Below are 24,098 nucleotides of genomic sequence, written 5' to 3'. Positions count from 1 at the left end.
TCGGTTGCAAAGATTGACTAGCTTAAATTTAATCAATTTTTGGTTAATTTTGAATTAAATTTAATTAAAATTAAAAAAATTGGGCAGTATGATTCTGATTCGATTTTGAAAAATTAAGATAGTTCAGATGAGCCAATTGGTTTTCAAGTTTTTTTCAAATCATTGATTAAATTTATTTTATTAGTATCAACGTTCTTTTATAAATAATTATTCATTTTAAGCACACTGATAGAAGGATTTATTAGTATTTAAGAAATATTTCTTAAATACTAAGAAATGATGTTTAAGAAATGATTTCTTAAATACACAGAAATCTTCTTAAATTCTAAGAAATTCTTCTTCTTCTATCAGTGGACAATCACTAATTTAAATAGCTAGCCGATGGATAAATAAAATGTTGATTTGATCAACATTAGTGAATTTTTGGTTGCTTTTATTTTATGCTAAAAGGTTTAAAGCGACAGCGATAAAAATTCCTAAGTTTTTTGTCGACAAATAGTTAATGACAGATCGTGTAATATCGAATGTCGAAGAAACGACAAGTGGAATGTGAGAAAAAACGGAAATGGAACACAGTGGAGAAGGTAAAAGCACAATTTCTCGATCATTCTCCTTGTTACACGTTGTCTATTCTCTTTATTTTCCGTCAGTTCAGTTTTACGCTGTTTTTCCTTTTTTCTTTATTTTTTTTCTCCTCTTTATCCGACACTCTCATCCGACTTTCGTTCCTATATATACTCGACTCTACACTCAAATAGCCTTAAGCAAAAAAGTACTTACAAACTATAGAGAACAGTGGACGTGAACTATAATGGGACAAAGTCTTATGACTTTAGGTATAGTTTGGTATCACGTCTATTCTAACGTTCAAAAAAAAATCTAATGTTCGATACAACTCATTAATATTTTAAAGTAAACCTTGAGGAAAAAGAAAGAATATAGTACTTCATTCTGGTTTACTAAATCTTTAAAAAAAGAAAATAGAATTGTAGTTTTTTTATTATTATTGCCGTTTTATTTTTCTACCACTTTCCTTAGTTTCTAAATTCTTTTTTTTTTGTGATCATCAAAACTTTTCACGTTCAAAATTCTTTCATGATAAAGTTTTTTTGTACAAGAGCTCTTCGACAATTATTAATCAGCACAGACGGCGAAATTAAAAAGAGAATGAATTAAAAAGCCGCGGTATTGGATAAGGACTTTTGTTTGAAAAGTTTTTGATTGAAAGTCATAGAATATACCTGAGAGTAAAATACTTTTGTAATTGAGTACTGTCGTAGGGTTTATTTAATGTGACACTCATTTTATTGATATTAATATAACACCGCTTAATTATTAAATACTTCAGGGCTTAAAATTATAAAAATGATAAATGGTAACGGACCTTATTTTTATGACTGTTTATAATAATTTTTTCTTTTTCACTATAATTTAGACTTTTTTTTTATTCAGTTTAAAAAAAAAGCTGTAAAGATCGTCGCAAAAAAAATGCAATTTATTTTTAAAATCCAACGCTCTGTTGTTAAAAGTTACTTCGCTAGATAATTGAATAGCTCCAACATTAATTAATAGAAGAAAACTTTTTTGAATGACAAAACATTCACTAATATTTTTTTTTATATTATATTAAAAATTATATATACGCATATATAAACTAATCAGCGCATGTCAAGCCATACACGATCATATTAAAACTCATAAAAAATTATTTATAAACATTCAAACTATCACTTAATTTAAGCTATTAATTCGAAAAAATCAATAGTTCAGTCGTCCATTCCTTAATTATTCGTATTCTATCAAAATAATTGGCAATTAAATGACAAGAAAATGAACAACCTTTTGTTCATTGAAAATATGCACATGAATAGAGAATAATAAACACATTTGTCAAAAGTTTTACTCAAATCGATCCAGTCAAGTTACTAAAATTAAATTGGCCAGAGCGTACTCAGAATTAGTAGAAAAGTGATTAAATTGATCACGCGGTAGGGAAAACTCGATTCGTATTTAGCTATCGACAAAAGTGAAACTCGTGATAATCTTATTGAGTCAATTATCATAAAAATTATATTAAATTATTTCTTATTTTAATTTTATTTAAATCGTTTAGAATAATTAATAATTTAATCATTATTTTCATTACATAAATTTATTTTTGTAACAACAGTTTAGTGATCAATATAAAGGAATTTAATCAGTCGAATAATAATAATAATAATAGTGTACTGAATGTAATTAATTGTATTACATGTGTAAATACATGTATAGTGGTGAGTAAGATTCGGTGGTGGAAGTACAATAAACAATATCAACAATATAAGACGCTTATAAAGCGTCGTCGAGGTGGAAAGTAGTCGGGTGGACGAGATAATGCTACGTGGATGATAGAATAAAGGGAGATTTGGTCCGTCAGCATGCTGTGGATGATCGCCTTAGCTTTGTGCCTCGAGATGTCGACCCTCGTTTCTGCAATCGCAAGAAGAACGACGTCGCCAACCCGGAGCCCGGATGACTATAACTTAGCTAACGATGAGCTTGATCATTCCAGTGAGTATTTCTATAACTTTACTTATTGTATTAGTTACAGTGATCTCTACTGTAACTATTTATTTTTTTTATTTTCCTTGTCCAAGTACTTATAACTATTTCAATATATTCCGTTATATATTGCATTAATAGTATTTGATCATCTAAAAGATTGTATGTTTTTATGGAAAAGTTTTTTCTTCGGAATATTAATGAAAAGATTGGTAATATACTCAATGAGTACGAAATGATTTTTTTATGCTAATAATCAATATCACTTACGCATATTTTTTTGTAAGCTGATATCAGTCTAGTTACATAACTTTCAAAGAGAATAATTAAACGATAAACTTATTACTTACAACTAAATGATCAAATAACAGAATATTTAATTTCTCAAGTGTTCAATAACTGAAGTTGTAATACAGTACAACAACTAAGATGATTCATTTAAAATTATTCGAATGTATAAAGTAATAAAGTTTTCCTCAACTAAAAAAAATTTTAATCGAAAAACAATTTTATTTCTGATAGAATTTTCTAAGATAAACTCTTTTTTTCTTCGAATTTACCACTTTTTTCAGTACTATTGCTGCGCAAATGCCAAAGCTAGTGCTCAGCAGAATGCAAATAGGCCACTCATTTGCAATTCTCAGATTTGCGTACAAACGTGGTATTTTATTCTTTACACATCAAATAACGCTTTGAAAATTATTCCGGCATTATGAAGATTATCGGGAGTAAACTCTCACTCAAGTAAGAGAAGTAAAAAAAATTTACAAGTCAACAACACTTTTTTAAACTATTTTTTGGTATGTATATAGTTGATAATTTTAACTTTTCAATTACTAACTAGTTGAATATTCATTAATAATATTATTATGATCTATAACAAATTTTACAATCCATCCTCAAGTTTGATGCTTTTAATGTTTCAATTTTCGTGAAATTTTTTTGATATGGCTTAGTCTAGTCATGTATAGATCACGTTATAAATATATGAAAATAAAAAAATTAAGTCTTTTAATTTTTCTATTTTTTTTTTAGAGATGTGTACATCAATTAATATGTTTTAGTAAAATATCAACAAAAATTGGTTTTGTAGTCAGTTAATTTAAAAATAATGTCAGATAATCTCCCTCAAAAAGGAAAAAAAAAAAACGATTTATATTTTAGAATCTAACTTTCTTGTAAAGAGACGATTTAGCGATCTTACGTCCTCTGTTGGAGATTTTCAAAACTACCTTCTTTTGAAAAACTATATATGAGCACATTAAACTTAATTACAGCAAATGTTTAAATCAGTATATATCAAGACTCTTTACATTACAGGTGAAATAAATCATATTTTGCATACTGACAAACTTTTAATACTATTTATGGATTGAACTTATCGAATAAGAGTGCTTAGTAAAGTTACAAAATTACAATCAACTTTTACGTTAAAATTCACAGCTTATACAGCAATAGGATAAAACTAATGTGATGAGTACTTAACGCCTAATGAACTAAATTTTAATTACGAAGGCGGTAATCCTATAATTATGAATGTTATATTAAATAATCTAGATTTTTGTTTAAGTTGATATAATCTCTACGTACATTCGTAATTCGATAAGCTCTCTATACTTATTTATTTATTCATAAGTCTTGTTTAATTATGGTTCTAATTAAACTATAACTAAATAATAATCTGATTATAATCTATCTTATAAGTTTTAATAATACCTACAAATATCTTATTGTTAATATCAAAACAGTATTATTTAAAACTAGTGAAACTACTTGAACTTTATTATTATTCTTCGGTAAAATTTACATCTGAAATTTGCCATCGGTCATAATATATATAATCAATCAGTCAATCAATTTTTCTTCAGATTTCAGAAACACGATAATGAGGAATTTTTTCTACCTTTTATTAACATTTTAGAAACATCAGCACAAGTGTTTCTGTTTCTATTTCTTACTAAATATCTTCAAACACTCAACGGTTGAACCACACGACTATCAGAAGAATTTTAGTTCGTTCAATAAGCGTATAGTGTTGTTCTATCACTAATATGTCAAGCTTGTCATTCATGCAATAATTTTAGAGAAGCGGCAATTATCATTATAACAAAATAGTAAAATATTCGTAAATTCGTAAAAAGTAAACTAAAATCTCTCAGAGCCATGAATCAGTTAAAGTAACTTTTATTCAGAATTTTACTTACTGACTCACAAACAGACATACAGATAAACTGACTAAGTCAAATTAAAAGTTTACTTTGACTTTTTTCGACTGGCTTTTTTTACCGGGTTAATCTAAAACTATTAGTTTTATTCAATTTAACGGAACGTTTTTTAGCAGTACTCTATTTGTATCATTTTTTGCTGAATTCGCCCTTTAAAGTACCAATACTTTGTTACAAATTAAAAATTGAATTTAGTCTTGAATAATGAATGTTCTAGGAAAAATAAATTGTTCAAAATAGATATTTTCGACCTTTGATGACTGTTAAAAGTTAGTTATTGTGATATATTATTTGACAAATTAAATTTCGAATTCACTTGGTAAATCGTCTTGAGACTTTATAAATTTTTAAATCATATTACTGGTATATCTATGTAATTTTTTAGTAATTTCATAAGTAAAGAACTGCGTCGAATCCCATAAAAAAAATCAATATTTAATTTAATTCAAAAATTTTCAAAAAATATTGTTCTTTTAAATGGTGTTCTTTTATTATCAAACGTGTCTTACGTGATTAACGAGATGTGTAAAAGAAAATTTAAAGATAAACAGAACATTACAATCTACAAATATTTGTAATTTAATTCACTCATAATTATAATTAGCATTCAAGCAGATAACCATATAACTTAAAATTATGGCGTAAATGAAGAATTTAATCAAAATTTGCCAATTGAAGATGATCGGTAAAGAAGCCAAATTCGTGTCTTGCTATTGTTTATTAGCTATGAACACTGCCCTGTACGGTCGTAATATTGGTTTAAATTCAACTTTTGGATATCAGCGAAGCAGCAGCTTACGTTGTACTCGATGCATGGGTAGTAAGAGAAAGTGAGGAAAAAGGTAAAAGAGAGAGAGAGAGAGAGAGAGAGAGAGAGCAGTATTTAGAATTTGAGCACGTCGTACTCTGAAATCCGCTCTGCTCCACTATACTCATGAAAGTTTGAATGTAGTCTCTCTATTCTGACTTTGTTGCTTGGTTGTACTTATTTTCTTATCACCAACTAAAAGTTGCGGTAAAATATTTATAGAAATATTTTATTTGCGTTAGGTATATTTTTATTTTTTTTTTTATTCTTCACTTCAGATTTCTGAGGTCACAGAGTTTTTATAGTTAATTTACGTGCTATACTATAAACAAAATTTATTTTTTATTAATAAGATTGTGTGAATTTCGATATTTGAATTTGAATTTGAATTTAACGTATAACTTAGAGCATTGACAAGATTTTATGGAGAAACAAAGTAAACAGACGGGGAATAGTGCATCTCTAGATACAGCCACGTTGTGAGGTGTGCAAAAGATAACCTTTATTTTGTGACATTGGGTGTGATTCGCTCGACGCTGTTCGACTTTTACGATTGCCCTTTTTTGTTGAAATCTTTCGCTGATGTTCTGCTTTTCAATTTGAGCGGTGATATTTTTTACTGATAACAAATCGTATTATTACAATATTAAATCCAATATTCACTTCGGATCAGTCTGTGTGACAAAATAGCATTGAATTTATTAATCCTGTTATGCGTTGGCTAAAATATTGATTTTTTTTAGCAGTTTTGGTTTGTATCAGTAATCCATATTTGTATTTATTTATGCAAAGAGTGTCAACAATATAAAGGATAGAATTAAAAAAAAATTTGTCACAAAATATTTAAACTGAAAGAAAATTTTTTATTTATTAATTAAATCGCATGAAATGATTAATCGCATTAAAAGTTCACAAAATAATGAAATTAATTATCACTTAAGCTCAGTTCTATTATGTTTTCGGTGATATTAATTTTTGACGACAAACGTAATTTTTTAATCAACTCAAAGTACGTGTATGAAGAGTATACATGTAAATAGCCCATTTAGTTGAACTATAATGTCGAATGTATTTCATCTCAACCTCTGTTATTAAAAACATCTCTGCATATGTATATGTATATCTATGTAGAAGTTCCAAAGATAACATAGCAGATATGCTCAAGATAAACCTTTAAATTAATTAGGATATGGAAATTACGGTGACTGGAATAATGAATTTTGCTCCCTACCGTAAGCTACGTGGTCTGTGTATCGCTCTTTACACGAATATATTATTTATCAACGTGCATGTATGCACAAGCGTGCATATGTACTATGTATTTCACATAATTATATGAAAATTTAAGGACGTTCCCAAGTAGCAGTTGTGCTCAACTTTAAAAACAGTCTCCCCATATAAACCATACTATAAATGCAACAACAAAAAGTTGCGATCCACTGTACATTTTCAGTGGCGCGAACGTGTGCAGAAGTCCAAAAATATACCCATTGCGTCGTTTTTCCGATCTGGCAACATTGTATTCTCTTTCTGTATATTTTTATTTATATTTGAGCCGAGTGTAATAGAGTTTAAATATTTTAAGGTTACTTTTATTTTGAAGAGAAATTAATAAAAAACAATTTATTAATAATGACTTCACGCTTGAGGAATGGAAGATTTGTGAAAAAAAAAATTGGTGATAGAGTAGCTAAAGCTTTAACAGCTATGTCAGAGGTTAAAAACCCAAAAATTTTAGATACATTGCATGCAACAACTCAATTTAAAATTCCAGATGGGAATAGTATCATTGAATTAAAAAAATTAGCTAAAGACCTCAAATGCACCAGGTGCAAAAATCTTTTGGACATGGAAAAAATGTATGACTATAACAGAGAAGGACTTTACGTAAAATTTAAAATAAAATGTGATACTTGTGACAGATATAATGATATTCATACCGGAGAGTCCAGCAATGGTGCTTCTGATATCAATACGTCCATAATTCTAGGTAAGTAAATTTGGAATTCTGTATTTATATGTAAAAGTAACTAACTTGAATAAACATAATTAATAGCTATTATAATTTTTTTATACGAAATTTATGATGATATTTACTATTTTAATGTTTCAGGGCTATCCATGCTGGTGTTGGAAATACTGGCTTAAATAAAATTCTTGCTTGTGCTAATTTACCTCGAATAACAGACAATATTTATAAAAATTACGAAGCTATAATTGGTCAAGCAATTGAATTAGAAACTAAGGAAAGTTGCAAGCGAGCTGCTTCAGAGGAAAAAGAATTGGTGATAAAAATGTGAAAAATTTGTGTGACACATTGTAAGCATCCACTCTAATTTATTCAAACCGTTCAATGGACTAACGCTGATCACCATAATAATTATAAATCATTTTCTCAACACAGATGTTTATTAAATCGTAATATAATTTATTATAAAATTGTAAATTTATATTTTCTGCGAATGAATTATTTGTAATTAAATATTAAGCGGAATTAGTTATTACTTTGATTTTATGAATATTATAGGATTAGTATATTATATTATATTAGAATATTATACATAAACTGGTGATTTATAATTATTATGATATCAGAAAATGTATAATATGCAATACCATTTATCTTTACACAAAATAATGCAGATATTTTATTTTGTTGTAATTATTTACAGTATTTTGATCAATAAGTTGACAAGCACAAATATGCGTTGTATAATTGTATATTTTATAAAAAAATCTATTGGTATTAATTAATATTTTTATTAATTACATATTTCAGACCAGTGGAGATTGTCCAAGATATTTTTCCTCAGTTAGATGTCCTTTCCCTTTCCTCAAAGGATGATCAAAATTTATTTAATAATGCACTGGGTGAAATAATAAATATTATTGTTTCATTTGATATGGGTTGGTCTAAACGCGGTAACGGGCGTAGCTACGATAGTTTAAATGGTTATAGCACTATAATTGGTTTAAAAATAATATACTTGTCTAAAAAATAATATATTTCTAAAATCTTTCATTTTATGTTAGTAAATGAAACAAGAGTTTTTATACAAATTATATTGTTAATTATATTTTTGAATCTATAATTATTAATAATGTTAACATATGGAGTATTAATATTGAAAAATAATTCATAATAAATATTCTAGAGATTTACGAAATTACATTTTTTTTTACAACATCCTACAGTTAACCTATTTGTGAGCAACTCGCATTTATTTACAACTGCTGCGCCTTTACGGTATTTCAAACTTCCCGCCCAACGCAGCGTTGCCAAGCCACCATCTCTCTTTGATCGAGTAATGAAAAAAAAGTGAAAAGTAACTCACTTTCAACATTTTTTATAACTAAATGAATACCGCTCCTTTTTGTTAATTTTTGAGAAATATGATTATTATATGTTCAATTAACAATTTTCAGTTTTTTATAAAAATTCTAAGAAAATTACTGTAGTTATTTAAAAAAAAAGTGCGCTACAATGAGGGTTAGGATAGGGATCACATGTTAAATATGTGATTTTAAACTTTCGATTATTCAAAATTTAGCACCGCAAGAAAGGTTTTAAAAAATTTCTACGTATACAGGACACTTATAAGTATCTGGATTCAAAATTTGAACGATATTCCAAGAAAAGTGTTTTCCTTGGGAACGTCCTTAACACGTGTTTTGGCAAGCGTTCGACTAAGTGCGTACGATCTCTCAGGTTTTAATTATAAATGGTTTATACCACGAATATACTTTTTTTATATTTTAATTAATAATTATTCATTTACATATTTTATAAAAATAATTTAAATCTGATGAAACTTTTAGGCATTCATTTTAGCTAGTAACAATTAAAACTTTTGCTTAACAAAACTTTTATTTGGTATATTATGTGGGTACAAAAAAATTTTAAAACAATTTTATATTCAATTTATTCTTGAAAAAAAAAAAACTTCAATTATTTCTAATTTTACTACCTAAACTTTACTGAGTGAAGTTAAAGTTATACAACGGATCTTAGCAAAACATTAATCAGTAAGTTAGTTATTTCGAATAAACTAAGAAAACAATAAATAATTGGATTCAACTAAAATTGAGGCCTGTTACGTTCATAATTAACTTTGCTCTTGAGAAGGATATTAGTAATGGTGCTGCTCAAAGTGCCTACTATACATTCTACAGCTGATCCTGAAACCGGCAGCTTCAAAGAGTACATAACTGATGCCTTTTCTATTCACAGAATAATTACGAATAAGGGATCAAAGGTAATTTGCGAAGTTGCGTCGAATATGGTTAATAAAATAATGTCTCCAATAAGATTTTCATTAAACTTTGGGCATCGTTTCCTGGGCTTACTGAATTGAAAAATACAGCTAATAGTTCATTGAATTTTAAATTAAATCCATGATACAGCTTCAATATTATTTCACATTTGCATCCATCACACACTTGATTAATAATAGCTCATCTCTATTAACAATGATTGCTAGTTCAGCTTGAATGTGCTTCACGATATTAACCATATTATTATTAACTAATAAAATAACGCAGTTAAATCGTTTTGTAGTAGTATCTAAGTTAGAATACTCCTTAGATCAGACAATGCTAGCAGAAGACGGATTTTGTTGAAGAATAGGTCTTCATTACTAGATTTATTTACTTATCTAACAATTGTATTTGGTTTAATGGCAAAAGTTACCGATAACTTAGTCATATTATGTTTCCAGAGGTCAAGTAGGATCAAAAAATAGCATTCGTTCAAGACTTTCTACACAGAAAAGATCTAAGTTATTTTTTGAGCTCTAAAGACATTGTATAAGGTGAAAAATCGATTACTTTGAAAATTCCGAAGTTATTATTAAAGAGTCAGAAAAAACATTTTTTTTTTTTCGAAATCTGTTGACTACGATATCTCATTAACGGATGAACCGATTCTGATCTTCCAAACGGCATTCGACGTCATTTTTTAAGGTTAAGAACTGAGTTTTGTTCAATTAATCGAAACTTACTCCACGGTTGCGTCAAAGATGTTCTACTTAAAAATACGATGTGGGAAATATATTTCTTTCAGACATGCATACGTAGGATGTTCGCCAGCTAAGTGCGTCATAAATTCCTCCTAGTACCCATGTTGAAAATTGTACTGCAGAATCAGTTATCGTTGTGTCCTTGCGGAAAGTGCGAATCATTTATTGCCATCTTGTAGAGAGGAGCCAAATTACACCATTACTTGTATCGTTGATAGCGGCAAATGGAAATTAAAATAAAAAATTTCGTGTCCTGTTGACTAAATATCAAAAAGAGCAAAACATTATTTGTGTAAGGGGTTGGATTATATAATATGACAATATATGTCCATTTATAATTTTTTGATCCGAAGTGTTAAAAATTTCCCCCGAAGAGCGCATTATTCTAAAATGGTCTTGTTACAAGAGAATTCAGTTCGATGTTTCAAGTTCAATAATAAAAATAATTTACTCTTCTACAAAGCATGTATGTCTCTTTCATTGGTTAGTCAATTCTTATTTGATATGACATGTTTTAGACATATCTGAGCATAGGAAAAATAAAAAGTCATAACAAATTATTTGTGTGTTCTTACATACAATTTTATATAGCCATATATATTATCAGATCAGAAAATTTCTTCACGGGTATCAATTTCACAGTGCATTTAACTCTACTGAATCAATGTGAGCCATATTAATTTCTATGAAATTCAACTTGAATTTTCCTTAACTGAATTTTTCCAAATGCAACTAAAGCTTATTATCGCAAACTCGAGAGGATAGAATCGGAGATATTGGATAGATCAATGTATAACTTGACATATCTTATCCTTGCTAGGTATCTCTAGAGTATATAAGGTAACAGTTAACCTTTTCAAACATTTTTCATCCTTCGTATATTGTGTTATATCATCTTCTTCAACCTATCATACAGGTTTTTTTTCTCTGAGATGTACTTTTTAAAAATCTAAATTTTTTTTAACTAGTAAGGATGTAGTCATCGTCGCACGTACGGAATTAAAAAAATTTTTGTTTTAAAAATTTTTTTAGCCGGGTTAAAACAAAAAAAAAATAGTAAGAAAATTTTCAATCAGTCGCCATTTTTTTTTTAAAATGAAAATTTTTAAAATTCCGTACGTGCGACGATAACTACATCTTTACTGATTAAAAATAAATTTGGGTTTTTATTTTCAGATGATCCGTTTTTGAGTTATCGAACCGACCATGGAGAGGGAAATTTTTTCGAGTGCTCTATGGGATTATTAATAACTTTGTAATAATTAAATATTTTATAATAAAAATTTAGGGTAATAATCTTTAATGTGCCCTTAATAAAGTAAAAAAAACTGATCCCCAAATTCTTTTATTTTCCATGTCAAAAAAAGTTCCGAAAATCATCTCATTTTTTCGATTGTCACAGTGGTGTTCCTCCTTAAGATTAATTTTCTTTACTCAAGTTAACTTTTTTATCAGTGTTTATATGGCCACATAAAAAAAATGTTTTACCGTGAATAAATCATATTACTGTAGAATTAAACAATGCATGAGATTGAATATTCCGTAGTGATAACGTGATGAAACGAGTGGCAGAAAGTTTAAAATAACATTGACAACACTGAAAGTTATTCCTTTAAGCCGCCATGCAACTCTTATTTTCATTACTAGTAGTAAAGAGTGTAGAATAACCCTCAAAACTTTATTTCATTTCCATAACTTTCGAATTTGTTTGATTTTTATTTCATACAAAAATGTTCATCCAACCATAGAACTTGATAAAATTAATATCCGATCTAACTATTCTAAAATCAGCTATTGTAATTTTGGTTTTTCATGTCGAACCGTGTATTTTTAATCTTATTGTAATAATAGGGGTAGACTTGCGTATATTTCAATCATCGCTGATGAAAAAATAAATTGATTTTTCCTTTTTATTATTAAAGTTTACTGACCTGAAGCATTGTCAGATATCTCCGGTGAAATGTTTTTTTCTGTAACAATGCACTTGTTTTACCACTTTAGTGTGCTATTTTTTACCGAAAAATTTATTACTAAAATAAAAAAAAAATAGAATTCTTAATAGTATCATTAATTAATACGTCTTAAGGGTAGAGCTTTTGTTAGATGCATGCATTTAATTCTGAATAAATTGTTAATTATAATTTAAAAAATCTAAGTCCAAATCGTAAATCTTGTGATACGACAATTCATAACTATAACTATAAGTATTCCGTCTTGAGCAAAAAAAAAAAATGAAAAATGGAAATAAAAAAAAAAGTTACAAAAGTTGCTTCAGAATAGAGATGATTAAACGATTTAGTTGGAGCGATTAAAACTTGTGAAATATAGCCGCGAGAAATCGCTAAGTTATGATTATGCTACCCAGTCTTTTCGATTAATTAAGGTTCGCGTCTGGATGATTCCCAGCTATCCAATTCGTTCTTTTCCCACCTGAGCAACTTTGGCCTCTTTTAGAATTTAAATATTAAAAAAAATTAAAAAAAAAAATTCAGTTATGAAATGAGAAATATGAACATTGAAGTCATGCTCCTAAGAAATAGTACGCCTACTTTAAGTCAAAAGCGGAAAATGGAAATGGAAATACTCTGAATAGAAGAAATCAAGTAAAAAGGGCGTGTGAAAGGAGTATTATAATGTGCAAAAATTCTTTACTTGGAGGTAAAAGAAAATTTGTTGCTTCAACAAAAATGATAAGAACCATAAGGATAGACAGCTGGGATTGTGACCACTAAGAGTAAAGAAAATCTTTTCATTTTCTCGTTTTACAAAATTACAAAATTTTCTTTCTATTCTTTCATTTTTTATTTTACTCATTTAAAATATAAAACGTTAAAATTTATTTATACGTAAGTTAACATTGAAAGTTAAAAACAACCTCTGATTATTATTTTTATATGCAATTCAAAAAGGAGAATGTTTGTTTTTTAATTATCAAGAATTACCTAAATTATGCATATTGTAAAATATATACAAATAAATGATTTAATGCAAAATTTACAGCTCTAACTTTAATTATTAAAAATGTTTCTAAATTTCATCTAGAACGAAAATTTTACAAATTTTACTGTGAAGTAGTAAAAGTCAAAGTTCAAAAACAAACTAGAAAATATTACACTGTAAATACAAGAATTACAGCTTACAAGCTGTATACTCTGTATTTCTTACATTCTCTGTAAGAAATAAATCCTAATTCAATTTTTAGTTTGAAACTAAAATGTTTAAACAGGTTTTAGTAAATCCTTTAAATACGAAAATACACTCTACAGTTGAGTTTAGGTGGATTGGCTGTGTGTCTAGAACATGTGTCTTTACATCGAGAGAATCGAGTATTTGAGTTCTTTATCTTGCAGAAAACTTTAAGTTTCCTACTTTACAAACAACTGTGTAATTCTAAAACTAACCAACGAGGATGCTAGTATTAGTTTTATTTTAACTATTTTCTATCGGAAACTGTAAAATTTAAGGTTTAAATAAGAATTTTTACTGTTTAGAAAAGAAAAAGAGAATTTCTCAGTTTCTAAAATTGGGAGTATTGTTTGAAACTGTAATAATTACGTTGTTAAAGTTAAAATTGCCGATAGCTTGGTAGATTTTTTATCTGACAATATTTTAATTAAATCAAATAATAATTAAATTATTTCAAATACCTAAACTAACAATTTTGTCCGTGAAGAGAAATAATAAAAAAAGTAGTTTTGGTGCTCGTAAATACAGGAACAAAGTAAAAACAAACAGTGAAAACTTCTGTGTACAGAACGACTAATTATACACCGTCCGGTTTGTTTTAGGTGATAGTAGTTAGTTAGTATCTGGCGTCCGTTTATCGCGAAAGAAAACAAGAGATTGGTGTGATCAGAGTAATAAACGTGTAATTTCTAACAATCACAATGTGCCCTCGGTTCTATTTAAAATTACGTGTCTTGTAAATATATCCAACTTATAATCCTCAGTTCCCGTTTATTTATAGTAACAAGACTATATTTTTAAGTTTTATCTATCTATTTGTCATTATTTATCTTCATATTTTATTAATTAATAAGTGCGCAACTCCAGCCACAGTAGGTCTATAACACAAAACTTTTATCTATAGTTCTTCAGCTGAAAAAAAGTCTTCTCGTTAATGGGTACGTAAGAATCAGTTTAACGAAAATAATGATGCATTTAGTGAGACAACATAAAAGTTTAGATTTCATCTTGAAGATAACGTTAAGTTTAAAACTTTAATAAAGCAAAGTAACTTAAATTCAATTTTTCTTAGCTCAGTAATAAAATAAAAAAATTATTTATAAATTTATTATTGACAACTCACATAAAATTATCAATTTTGACTTTTACTAAGATTACGAATGAACGGAATAATTAATGTCATATTTATAATAATAAAAGGTAGTATTCATTACTATTGAAGTATTTTAGAGCTTTTACCATAACATTCTCTCCGTGTAGTTAATTTATGGATTAGGCCTATTTTTCATATAACATTAAAAAATTTTTAATTTAAAGAAAAAAGTTGAAATAAACTTTTATCATTTTTTATTAAATATTTTGCTATTTATGATTATAATCGGGTTCTACTAATAAACATTCAATTTTAACATAAAAATAATGTCAGAATCAGGAAATTCTAACTTTTAATAGGAATAAGTTGAGCCATAAAAATGTTGCCGGAAAATGTTTATAAACACGAAAAAACTTTTCTATTAAAAAAAAGGCTAGCTTACTTTGCTCTGGTTTTCTTTACTTCTGTAACTATTTTAGTTTAAAAAAGTCTCTACACCATTAAACAATCAATGAGTCACTAAATAAAACGACTAGAGTCAATCAAAAAAGTTCTTACTAAAAGTTTGGTGATAACCGGCTTAGAGAATTGTAAATTCATTACATCAATTTCTTTTTTTTTTTTTTTTTTTAGCACATGCAATCGATAATTACACAACAATAATTAAGCTGTGACTGTTCTATCTCTCGAGCTTGATGTTACCAATAAAAAGTTTATTTATAAAAATAAATAAAAATAGAGTTAAGTGATGAAACTTGAAATCTGCCAAGCTTCCATAATAACATTAAAGGTTTACGTTTTGTGGTCCGTAACCTCCTTCACATTTCTTTCTATTCTGATCGACTCTGGAGCCTTCCCAAGGGTCAGGAATAACGTTTAACGGGCGTTCCCTGATTCCTCTCAACTAAATTGGATACTTTGCCGAGGAAAAAGAAAACGCGATAAGTCTCTTCTGATGGTAGACTAGGTGGTGGCTCGAGAATATAACTGGTCTCTTTTATCCCCAATGGGCTTCAAGATCTACTCTTCTACAAAATCACGATTAACGATCGTCTACTAAATTACATATTTACTTTACAACATAGTTATTACATCTTACGTTCTTTTAAGAGGGTCTTACAAAATTACTACTTCAATTAAATTTTAATGAAATTGTATTTTCATACACTAATTTATTGAGTTGGATTTTATGAATAAAAGAAATTGGGCGCTGAGATTTTTCAGGATTTTTAATTACAATAGACGTAGTTTGGGTTCTTTTTTAAACAAAAAAAAAAAATATTGTTTAAACTTATATGAAACCTTGAAAAGGCAAAAATACAGATCAAGACTTTTCCAATTTCTTTAAATAAACCATTTTATTACACAAATACGCCAGACAAAAATTTTTTTTTTTTAATTTCTTAATTGAAAAATTATTGATTTTTTTTTTAAATTAAAAAAGTAAATATAAGTTATCAGTTTTTAATGATCAAAAATTTCCCGTGGACATCTAATTTTGATATATTTTCTAACAAAAATGATGTAAATAACGTTTATTTTGCTTACGATGTTTTATCATAAGTTTATAACTGGTAAGCTTATATATTATATCTATTCTGGTAAGCTTATATATCTATTCTTTTTTGATTTATTTTAGTACCCATTGAAGCTGTCCAAGGTGTGGCAGGTCAACGGGCATATCTACCTTGCGATTTACTTCATTCCCGCGATACCAACGATGCTGTTTCAATGGTATTGTGGTTCAAAGAGTCAAGTGGCGAGCCAATATACAGGTACATCGATATTTATAAGCAATTCATATACTTTTACTGGATTATCCCGTCTATCGTTCCCAGTTGAGTCTTTTATCACTAACCATGCTTTGCATATAAATGCGATTTTTATGCATTGATAATACTCTTGGTACCAATTAAAAATGAAAAAAATTTAAAAAAGTATTTTAAAAAATAAAATGATAATATGAGTATAATATTAATGAAAATATTTTCTTGAAAATTATTAAAAATTAAATAAACAAGATACTGTAATGCTTAAAAAAATTAATTTTCTTACGTCAATATTACGCTTAATTTAATTAAATTATAAAATAAAAAAACTAAATATTCTGCTTGCAAAATATACAAATACAATTCAAGAATGCGTTGTAGTTATTTAATTAATTCACTTGGAGTCCAAAATTATTATTTTATTTTATTCTATACCGATCATATTTTATTATTAAAATTTAGAATACAATAGATATATATTCCGTCGCAGCGCTGCATTTATAATAATTGAAACGTGAACTATTATCGTTTATTAATTTTAAAACTCGAACAATGAGTAAACGTCATAAGAAAAATTTTCATGTTTTTGTTGAAATTTTTTATTATTTACTGTAGATCTATGAATGTATGCCATTTTGTGCTTCAAATTTTACGGACTTTGCATCAATTGTTTTTGATTTAATTGTCGCGCTATTGAACAATAGTATATCACACTGCAAGTGCAGAAAGTGTGGTATATGCTATTTTTCTTGATAGCCGGTAAAAAGTACGGAAAAAATTTCATTGAAAAGAATTGATGTCTGTCCAAAATTTTTGCTCTCGCTGTAACAAATTGACTTTGAAGAAAATGCCTTATGGTATGAACAATATTGTTACTAGTATTATCTGCCCAAATATGCGCCACAAATAATTTATGCTCAATAGACCCATGTATGTAGATGCTTATACGTCTTTGAACAATTATTTGATGAAGTAATATGTGTACATCAAAGAGATCCACAGAAGATATGTAGACATAGATGGTATTGATTTGGATGTATCGAGCAGCATTGCTTTCAACGTGTACACAAAGGTAACTAAGATATCGATTAATTGAAAGCAACAACTAAAAAAAGAATAAGTTATTTAGTTCAATTTTAAATTTAACACATAATTATTTGCAATGAAAAATAATATTTATCAATTTCGAAAGGATCCAAAAAAAATGCATCTGATGATACCCTAACGATCTTATAGGTATAGTTTCTCCATCCTACCACTCCGATAGATTTTGTAGAATTTTTTTTACCCAAATATTCTCTGTTATATCGAAAAATTCCTTGACAGAATTGGAAAAAAACTATCGGAATAAAAAAAAGTGTATTTTTGATTAATTAATAACAAAAATAACGCTTCATCGTTTTAGTGTTGAGTTATAATAATTTAAACATTTTTTTGGTCATTTTTACATACAGTAGTACTTTGTGGCACTTAATTATTCGACAATAGTATCAATTTTCCGACAATATTAAACTAAATATACTTTATTTTAACTATTACAAGTGTTCTGCATCGAACTCATCTTTGACAAGTTTACATTTCTAAGAACTTCAGAAAAAATTCAAGTGTTTTATAAATAAACATATCTAGATCTTACTCTAAAAGTAGTCGAAACATCTTATTACAAGTCAAACCATTTAGATTTAAGCCTTTTCAATATAACACAATTCCCATTTCTCAAAATTGAATGGGGCGTTTTAGGTGAGTTGTACGACACACCTAACTGATGAGTCTGTTATCGTACGGGTAAATGAAACGTCTTCCACCCAATGATCTATATTTTCATTACTTTTCCTTTTTACACACACACAATTTCATTTTCATTAGTATTAAGTCAAGAGAATGGGAGAGGGAACAAAAATTTCACAAAGACAATACAAATAAAAAGATTTTGTTGATAAGCATTCAGCAATAAATTTAAAAAAGAAAAACATGGATAAAGTAAGCTGACAATTTTCAATTTTCAATAACTTCACTTGACACATTGGTAATGCTGGTGTGCACTCTTATAATCATCCTTCGAAGTGGCAAATGCTGACTCGAGCGATAGTGTTAAAGCGCTGACTCTGAAGACGGAAGCTGCGCGACACAGTACTGCCGCTTTTACCACTAGTATATACATGTATACCCTCTACTTACCAACTTTACCTTTCACACAAAAATGCTCTTCGCACCACATAATCTTTTACGGTACAATCATACTCATTAATCAGTATCACCTAAAGTTTCGTAGTTATTTATTAATCAATTATTCATTTTATTTTATTTTTTCATAAAATTCAATGTTGAATTAAATAATCAATTTCGATTGATATTTAATAGCTATAAGCTGAATGAATATTATCTAATATTCCATTGCAAAATAGCGCATTGATTAATGTTATTTATTTCCTGTCAAAGTAATAGTAATTTAATGAATAGCCCTAGAATATAAAAATTTGAAGCAGCAAGCATCACTGAATAGACTACAAACATTATATTACAATTCAATTAATTATTACCTATCAAAATTATCAATCGAACAATGCAGTACTGACCTATTTATTATTTCATTTATGCGTAGCAAAATATCAGTATCCCCCTGTGTATAAGGGCAATAAATTGTTTTAATTTTTTACCAAAATTTCATCACAAATTCGTATTTTTCTGAGTCTTTAATTTTAATTATAGAAGAATAATCCATGAACAATTTTTAAATCTGGCTATGTAGAGTAAAATAATAATTAATTATAATTTTTCCTTTTCATCAAGAGATGTGTACATCAGTTAAGATGTCACATTAAACAAAATCTGGTTTAATCATTGACTAGAAATTTAAATTGCGCGCTATACGCGTGTGCTTTAATCCGAAGCCAATAAGGAATCAGGGTTCATTTTTTCGATCAGTATTGAGAATTTTAATACTAATCTACCTTCACTTCAATCATCAATTTTAATTATAGGATTAAACTAAAAATAAATCTCAAATAAGCTTCTTAAGGGAGTAAAAAAAAATAAATTATTTTTAAGGCCTCTCTTTCCTGGTCTATCAAAAACTTTATACACTAAACTTACTCTCTTTCAAGGAAACGATTCAATAATCATGCGCCACCTGTGAAATATTTTCAACACTACCTCTGGTTGAAAAATTACATATAAACATAAGCATTTATTACCATTGGGCATATCTAGTCATTTCAGGACATATGAATAGCCAGGCATATCTTGATATGGCTAATTTCCATTTATGAACGTATTAGGACACATTAGAAAACTTTTTCATAAAAATAAACTGCAAGGGTTAGTTGTGAGTCAACTATGATTCTCAATATAAATCACTGCAAGATGTTACATGTTGGAGTACCACATTGTCAATTTTATGTGGCTATTGGATCATATTATGAGATTAAGTGAAGGACGTTTTATCTTTATCTCATACTCGATTGTTTCCGATGCCATTTTATGGTCTCTATGTAAGGTGACAAATGGATCGATATTCTCTGTGAGAATCGGTTATCTTGAAGTGACCTGACCAGTTGATACTGTTTTGCATCATCAGCAAATAACGCTCAGAAAACTGACAAGATCGGCAGTACCTAGAGGGTTGACGATTATTGTGAATAGAAATGGACCTTAATTCAATTCCTGTGGGTCCATTTTCGTTGCAATAAACACACAAAACATCAATTGGAATTTCTAGTGTCTTTTAAGAGCAATTATTATCATAAGTGTAGCGACCAATTGTAATGATCCAAACAGATTTAATCGAAAATTATAAAATCTTTCTTTCATTTGAATAATTTCTGTCAACTTTTTAAAGGGTAGCATCAATGAAAAGCAAATCGTACATTCGTATTTGCTGTCAAACTAAAAATAATATATTTCCAGTATGTACTGTAATTATGGTTATTATTGCTATTATCATTATAATTGTAGTTGTAGTTGTAGGATTATCGTTATTATGTAATATATATAGTGCACATAAATATAGACGCGTAAGATGTCAGTGATTTTCCGTATGTGCGCGTACCATTGGAAATTTGAATAGACCACGTTCAGTAACAACGATTCGAATTATCGTACTATTGTCCGCACCATTTACGGAGGTAACGACGAACGGTAGGTCCCTATATCTACCAGTTAAACGTATACCATGATAGCCAGTGGAGTTTAAATGACCAGGCTGTACTGTGTAACTGACCACGATCGAGCGATCCCAGTGAACTACCCTGTAGTTATTGTTACGTGCTATTGTTGATTTAGCTCTACTAGCTTAGTTGTAGTTGAGTCAGAGCCCTAAAAATGTAAATATTATCTACGATCGAGTAAACTTTAGTATAATAATTATATGATATTTGTCATTGGAGTTCACGCAATAAATCTGATCATATATGGCCACATCAGGCAATTTATAAAAATGGAAAAAAATTGTTTACTAAACGACATATGAAATCATAATAACGCAAATGTATCAATAAATGATTTGAAATGACCAATTTTTATATCAGGTCATATCAAAGACTACTCATAAACATATTAGAAAATGTATGGTTCTATTAAATTTTTTTTATGGACCTATATAGCTATATCAGGGAATTTTTTCACGGATTTTTATCCGGAAAATTTTTTCCACAATCCTCTCTTAATTTAATTTCAATGATAATTTATCATTAGTTGTGAGCTGAAAATGAAAATAATAAATTTCCCTAAATCTTTTTTGTACTAGTGGTACGATTGAAAATAAAAGTGAAAAAAAAAATTTTTTAATTGTGCTTGGCTCTCTCTTTGGTCCTATTACGGCCTATTCATTCAAGCCATTACAGAGCTGGCCATTGACGTCAACTTGTTCTAATTAGAATAGGGTAATGAGAAGCGTCAACATACCGCGGGTCCAAAAAAAAAAAAATTAAACGTTTTATTTTGCTCTTTTATCAAGGATCTCATTTTTCAAACACCCTTGGAATTGTAATGAGCTAAAGTAAGGCTGCACATTTAATTTACTAATTTTACTTTTATAATTATTTTTTTATCTGGTATATAATGGGGTGAAGAGAAAAGCGAGGCTGGTAGGCATCCTTGATGAAATCCTTTTTAATTTATACTTTGAGCTCTTGTTCATTAATAAATAAAGAACAAAACAATTTAATTAAATGGGATGTCATAAACTAACGGAGGATGAATTTAATTCTCGCTGAAAAAAATAACTAAGTTTTTAAAATAATCTGTACTCGATTTTTTTTGTCATTTTTGAAGTATAATTAAAATAAAAATTAGAAACAAAAATGTAACAGTAAATTTTTTTTACAGAAATAATTGAGGACAGTTGTTTTTTATTGCTTAAAAATTTTAATATAATAATCTTGTAGAAGTTTACAAACAAAGAATATTGTTAAAGTACAGTCATTAAAAAAAGTTTCTCATCGTGTAATTCATAGGCTAATACATTTTATAATAATAATACTCCGGCAACTACTTGAGTAATCGATCATAATTTTCTTTAAATTTTTCATGATTTCGTGCTTGCAATACATTGAAACTTTGAAAAACTCTCAGCAATTTTACAGAGCTACTCCAAACTTTCAAAATTTAGTTAAGTCACTTAGAGAAGAGAATGAGAATTGGTAATAAACGATGATTGATATTGAATTATTAGACGGTAACGAGGGATAATTTTCGCGTAGTGCAAAGGGATTGGCGAAAACTATTTGAACCTTTAACGTAATTTGCTTTGTCAAACTTCATAACTACGGCCGCTTTATATCGAGATGGAACTTCTCTCGTATAATAATAACAACTTCAAGTAAAATGATTACACACAGCTAATTGGCATATCTACCCACATGAGGCCTGATATGGACATGTAAGAGAATAAAAAATCTGAAAATCGTTTGAGCGCGAAGGTCAATCCTAGAACTTTCCGCTGTTTGAATTTGAAGCGAGATGAAATGTAGTTTTTGGTTAATACTTAAGCTTTCAAGCTCAAACCACCGTTTTTCACATTTTGAGCTCTTTGAGTTCAAAATCTATTTATTAAACTACTATAACTTTTGAATGCGTTTTTAGTTTCAAAATTACTTGTAGAATTTTCAAACAAAGAGTTAAATATTTCTCGGTATACAAGACGATGTAAAAAAAAAAGTAAGACAAAATAACACGAACGTTATTTAGAATTGTTTTATTCATTGGAATAAACAAAAAAATGGCGTAGTAAGCTGACAATCAGTATTCTAAATCCGTACAACTATTCAGTTCGTTCGACAAGTTGAAAAGATGGTGATGTTGAAATGCTTGCAAATGCAAACCGTAAGAATAAAGATGTAAAAAAGTGTAGATAAGATTTTTATCTACTTACGTTTTATTTACATTTATACAGCTGGTAAATATAAAAATTTTCCACCTTGGTAAAGCATCACCCACCCTTTTATATCCACCATCCATTTATGTATGACGGATGCAACGTTAGAGAACAGCAAACAACCGTTATACTCTTTTCCAGCTCGTATGCTCTTTTTTTTTGTTTTTAGTTACGTTACAGACTCTCTTTGCCGCACTATACTCAACCTTTTTCTCACACTCTTACGCCAAGCTAATCCAAAGTGATTTGCCGCATATCCTTATTTTATAGACTAAACGAAAATCCTAAGGAAGTAAAACAAAATCTAAAGGCAATTGAATAGAATACATTAAATAAAAATACCAAGTACACATAAGATTTAGATCAGTTGAATATAAAATACATCTGACTACTTTATTTTCAATATTGCATACCTAAAACGCAAATTCACGAATTTGTGTTTAATTATTACGAAAAAAGGTTTGTCTAAATTTTACTCCTTAACGAAAAAAACAAGTGATTCTAATTTTGTACACGGAAAGAAATTTTCTTTAAAAATTACCTTTAAAATCAAAAGATTTTACTGAAACTACTGTAAAATTTACCGGAATCTCCGGTAAAAAAGAATCAAAGTAACGGTACTATCCACCGACTTTGAGGCGACACTGTAATCGCTCTAGACTTCTCAGCTGTCTATAAAACTTCTCATGTCAAAAACTTCAACTTTTATAATATTATTATTACAATAACATTTTATGTTATCAGTCAATTATTAATTTTAAAGACGTACTTTAATGACATTCGTATTTTTTTATTAATATTTGCTATAATTCTATGCATTCAGGGTGTGCCAAAATGTAACTTGGTTTAACTATATACCTACAACAACCACTAGGTTCAGCTGGGCTTACTGTATGATTTAACTTTATTTTCATAATTTCAATCATAAGCAAAACAAAACTTTTAATTTATAAAATACACTCTTATAATGATCAACAACAGTATATTTTTTCTCAGACTAAAGAAATACTAATTAAATCTGCGTAACAACGTTGATTACACAAGATCAAACCATTACTGGTGTTCACTTCAATATCTCAACTTCG

At 28.4% G+C, this 24,098-nt stretch overlaps 1 protein-coding gene across 2 annotated transcripts in view; it reads left to right on the top strand.

Moving 5' to 3' along the window:
• Positions 1-24,098, top strand: part of LOC141530884 (cell surface glycoprotein MUC18) — a 124,020-nt gene that overhangs the window by 6,292 nt on the left and 93,630 nt on the right. The window contains exons 2-3 of one of the 2 annotated variants that reach the window (XM_074248264.1): positions 2,171-2,550; positions 16,511-16,646. In XM_074248264.1, coding sequence (XP_074104365.1) covers positions 2,418-2,550; positions 16,511-16,646 — 269 coding nt within the window. In that variant the 5' untranslated portion in view covers positions 2,171-2,417. Of the gene's footprint in view, positions 1-1,528; positions 2,551-16,510; positions 16,647-24,098 lie in introns of those variants that run through there. The other variant, XM_074248265.1, reaches the window with a different exon arrangement.

This window comes from Cotesia typhae, unplaced genomic scaffold, assembly GCF_013202065.1.
Source record: "Cotesia typhae breed Kobodo isofemale line unplaced genomic scaffold, CoteBio_Ctyphae contig_5, whole genome shotgun sequence".
NCBI lineage: Eukaryota > Metazoa > Arthropoda > Insecta > Hymenoptera > Braconidae > Cotesia > Cotesia typhae.
The sequence above is the reverse complement of the archived record's forward strand: the minus strand, read 5'-3'. Positions and strand labels throughout refer to the sequence as shown.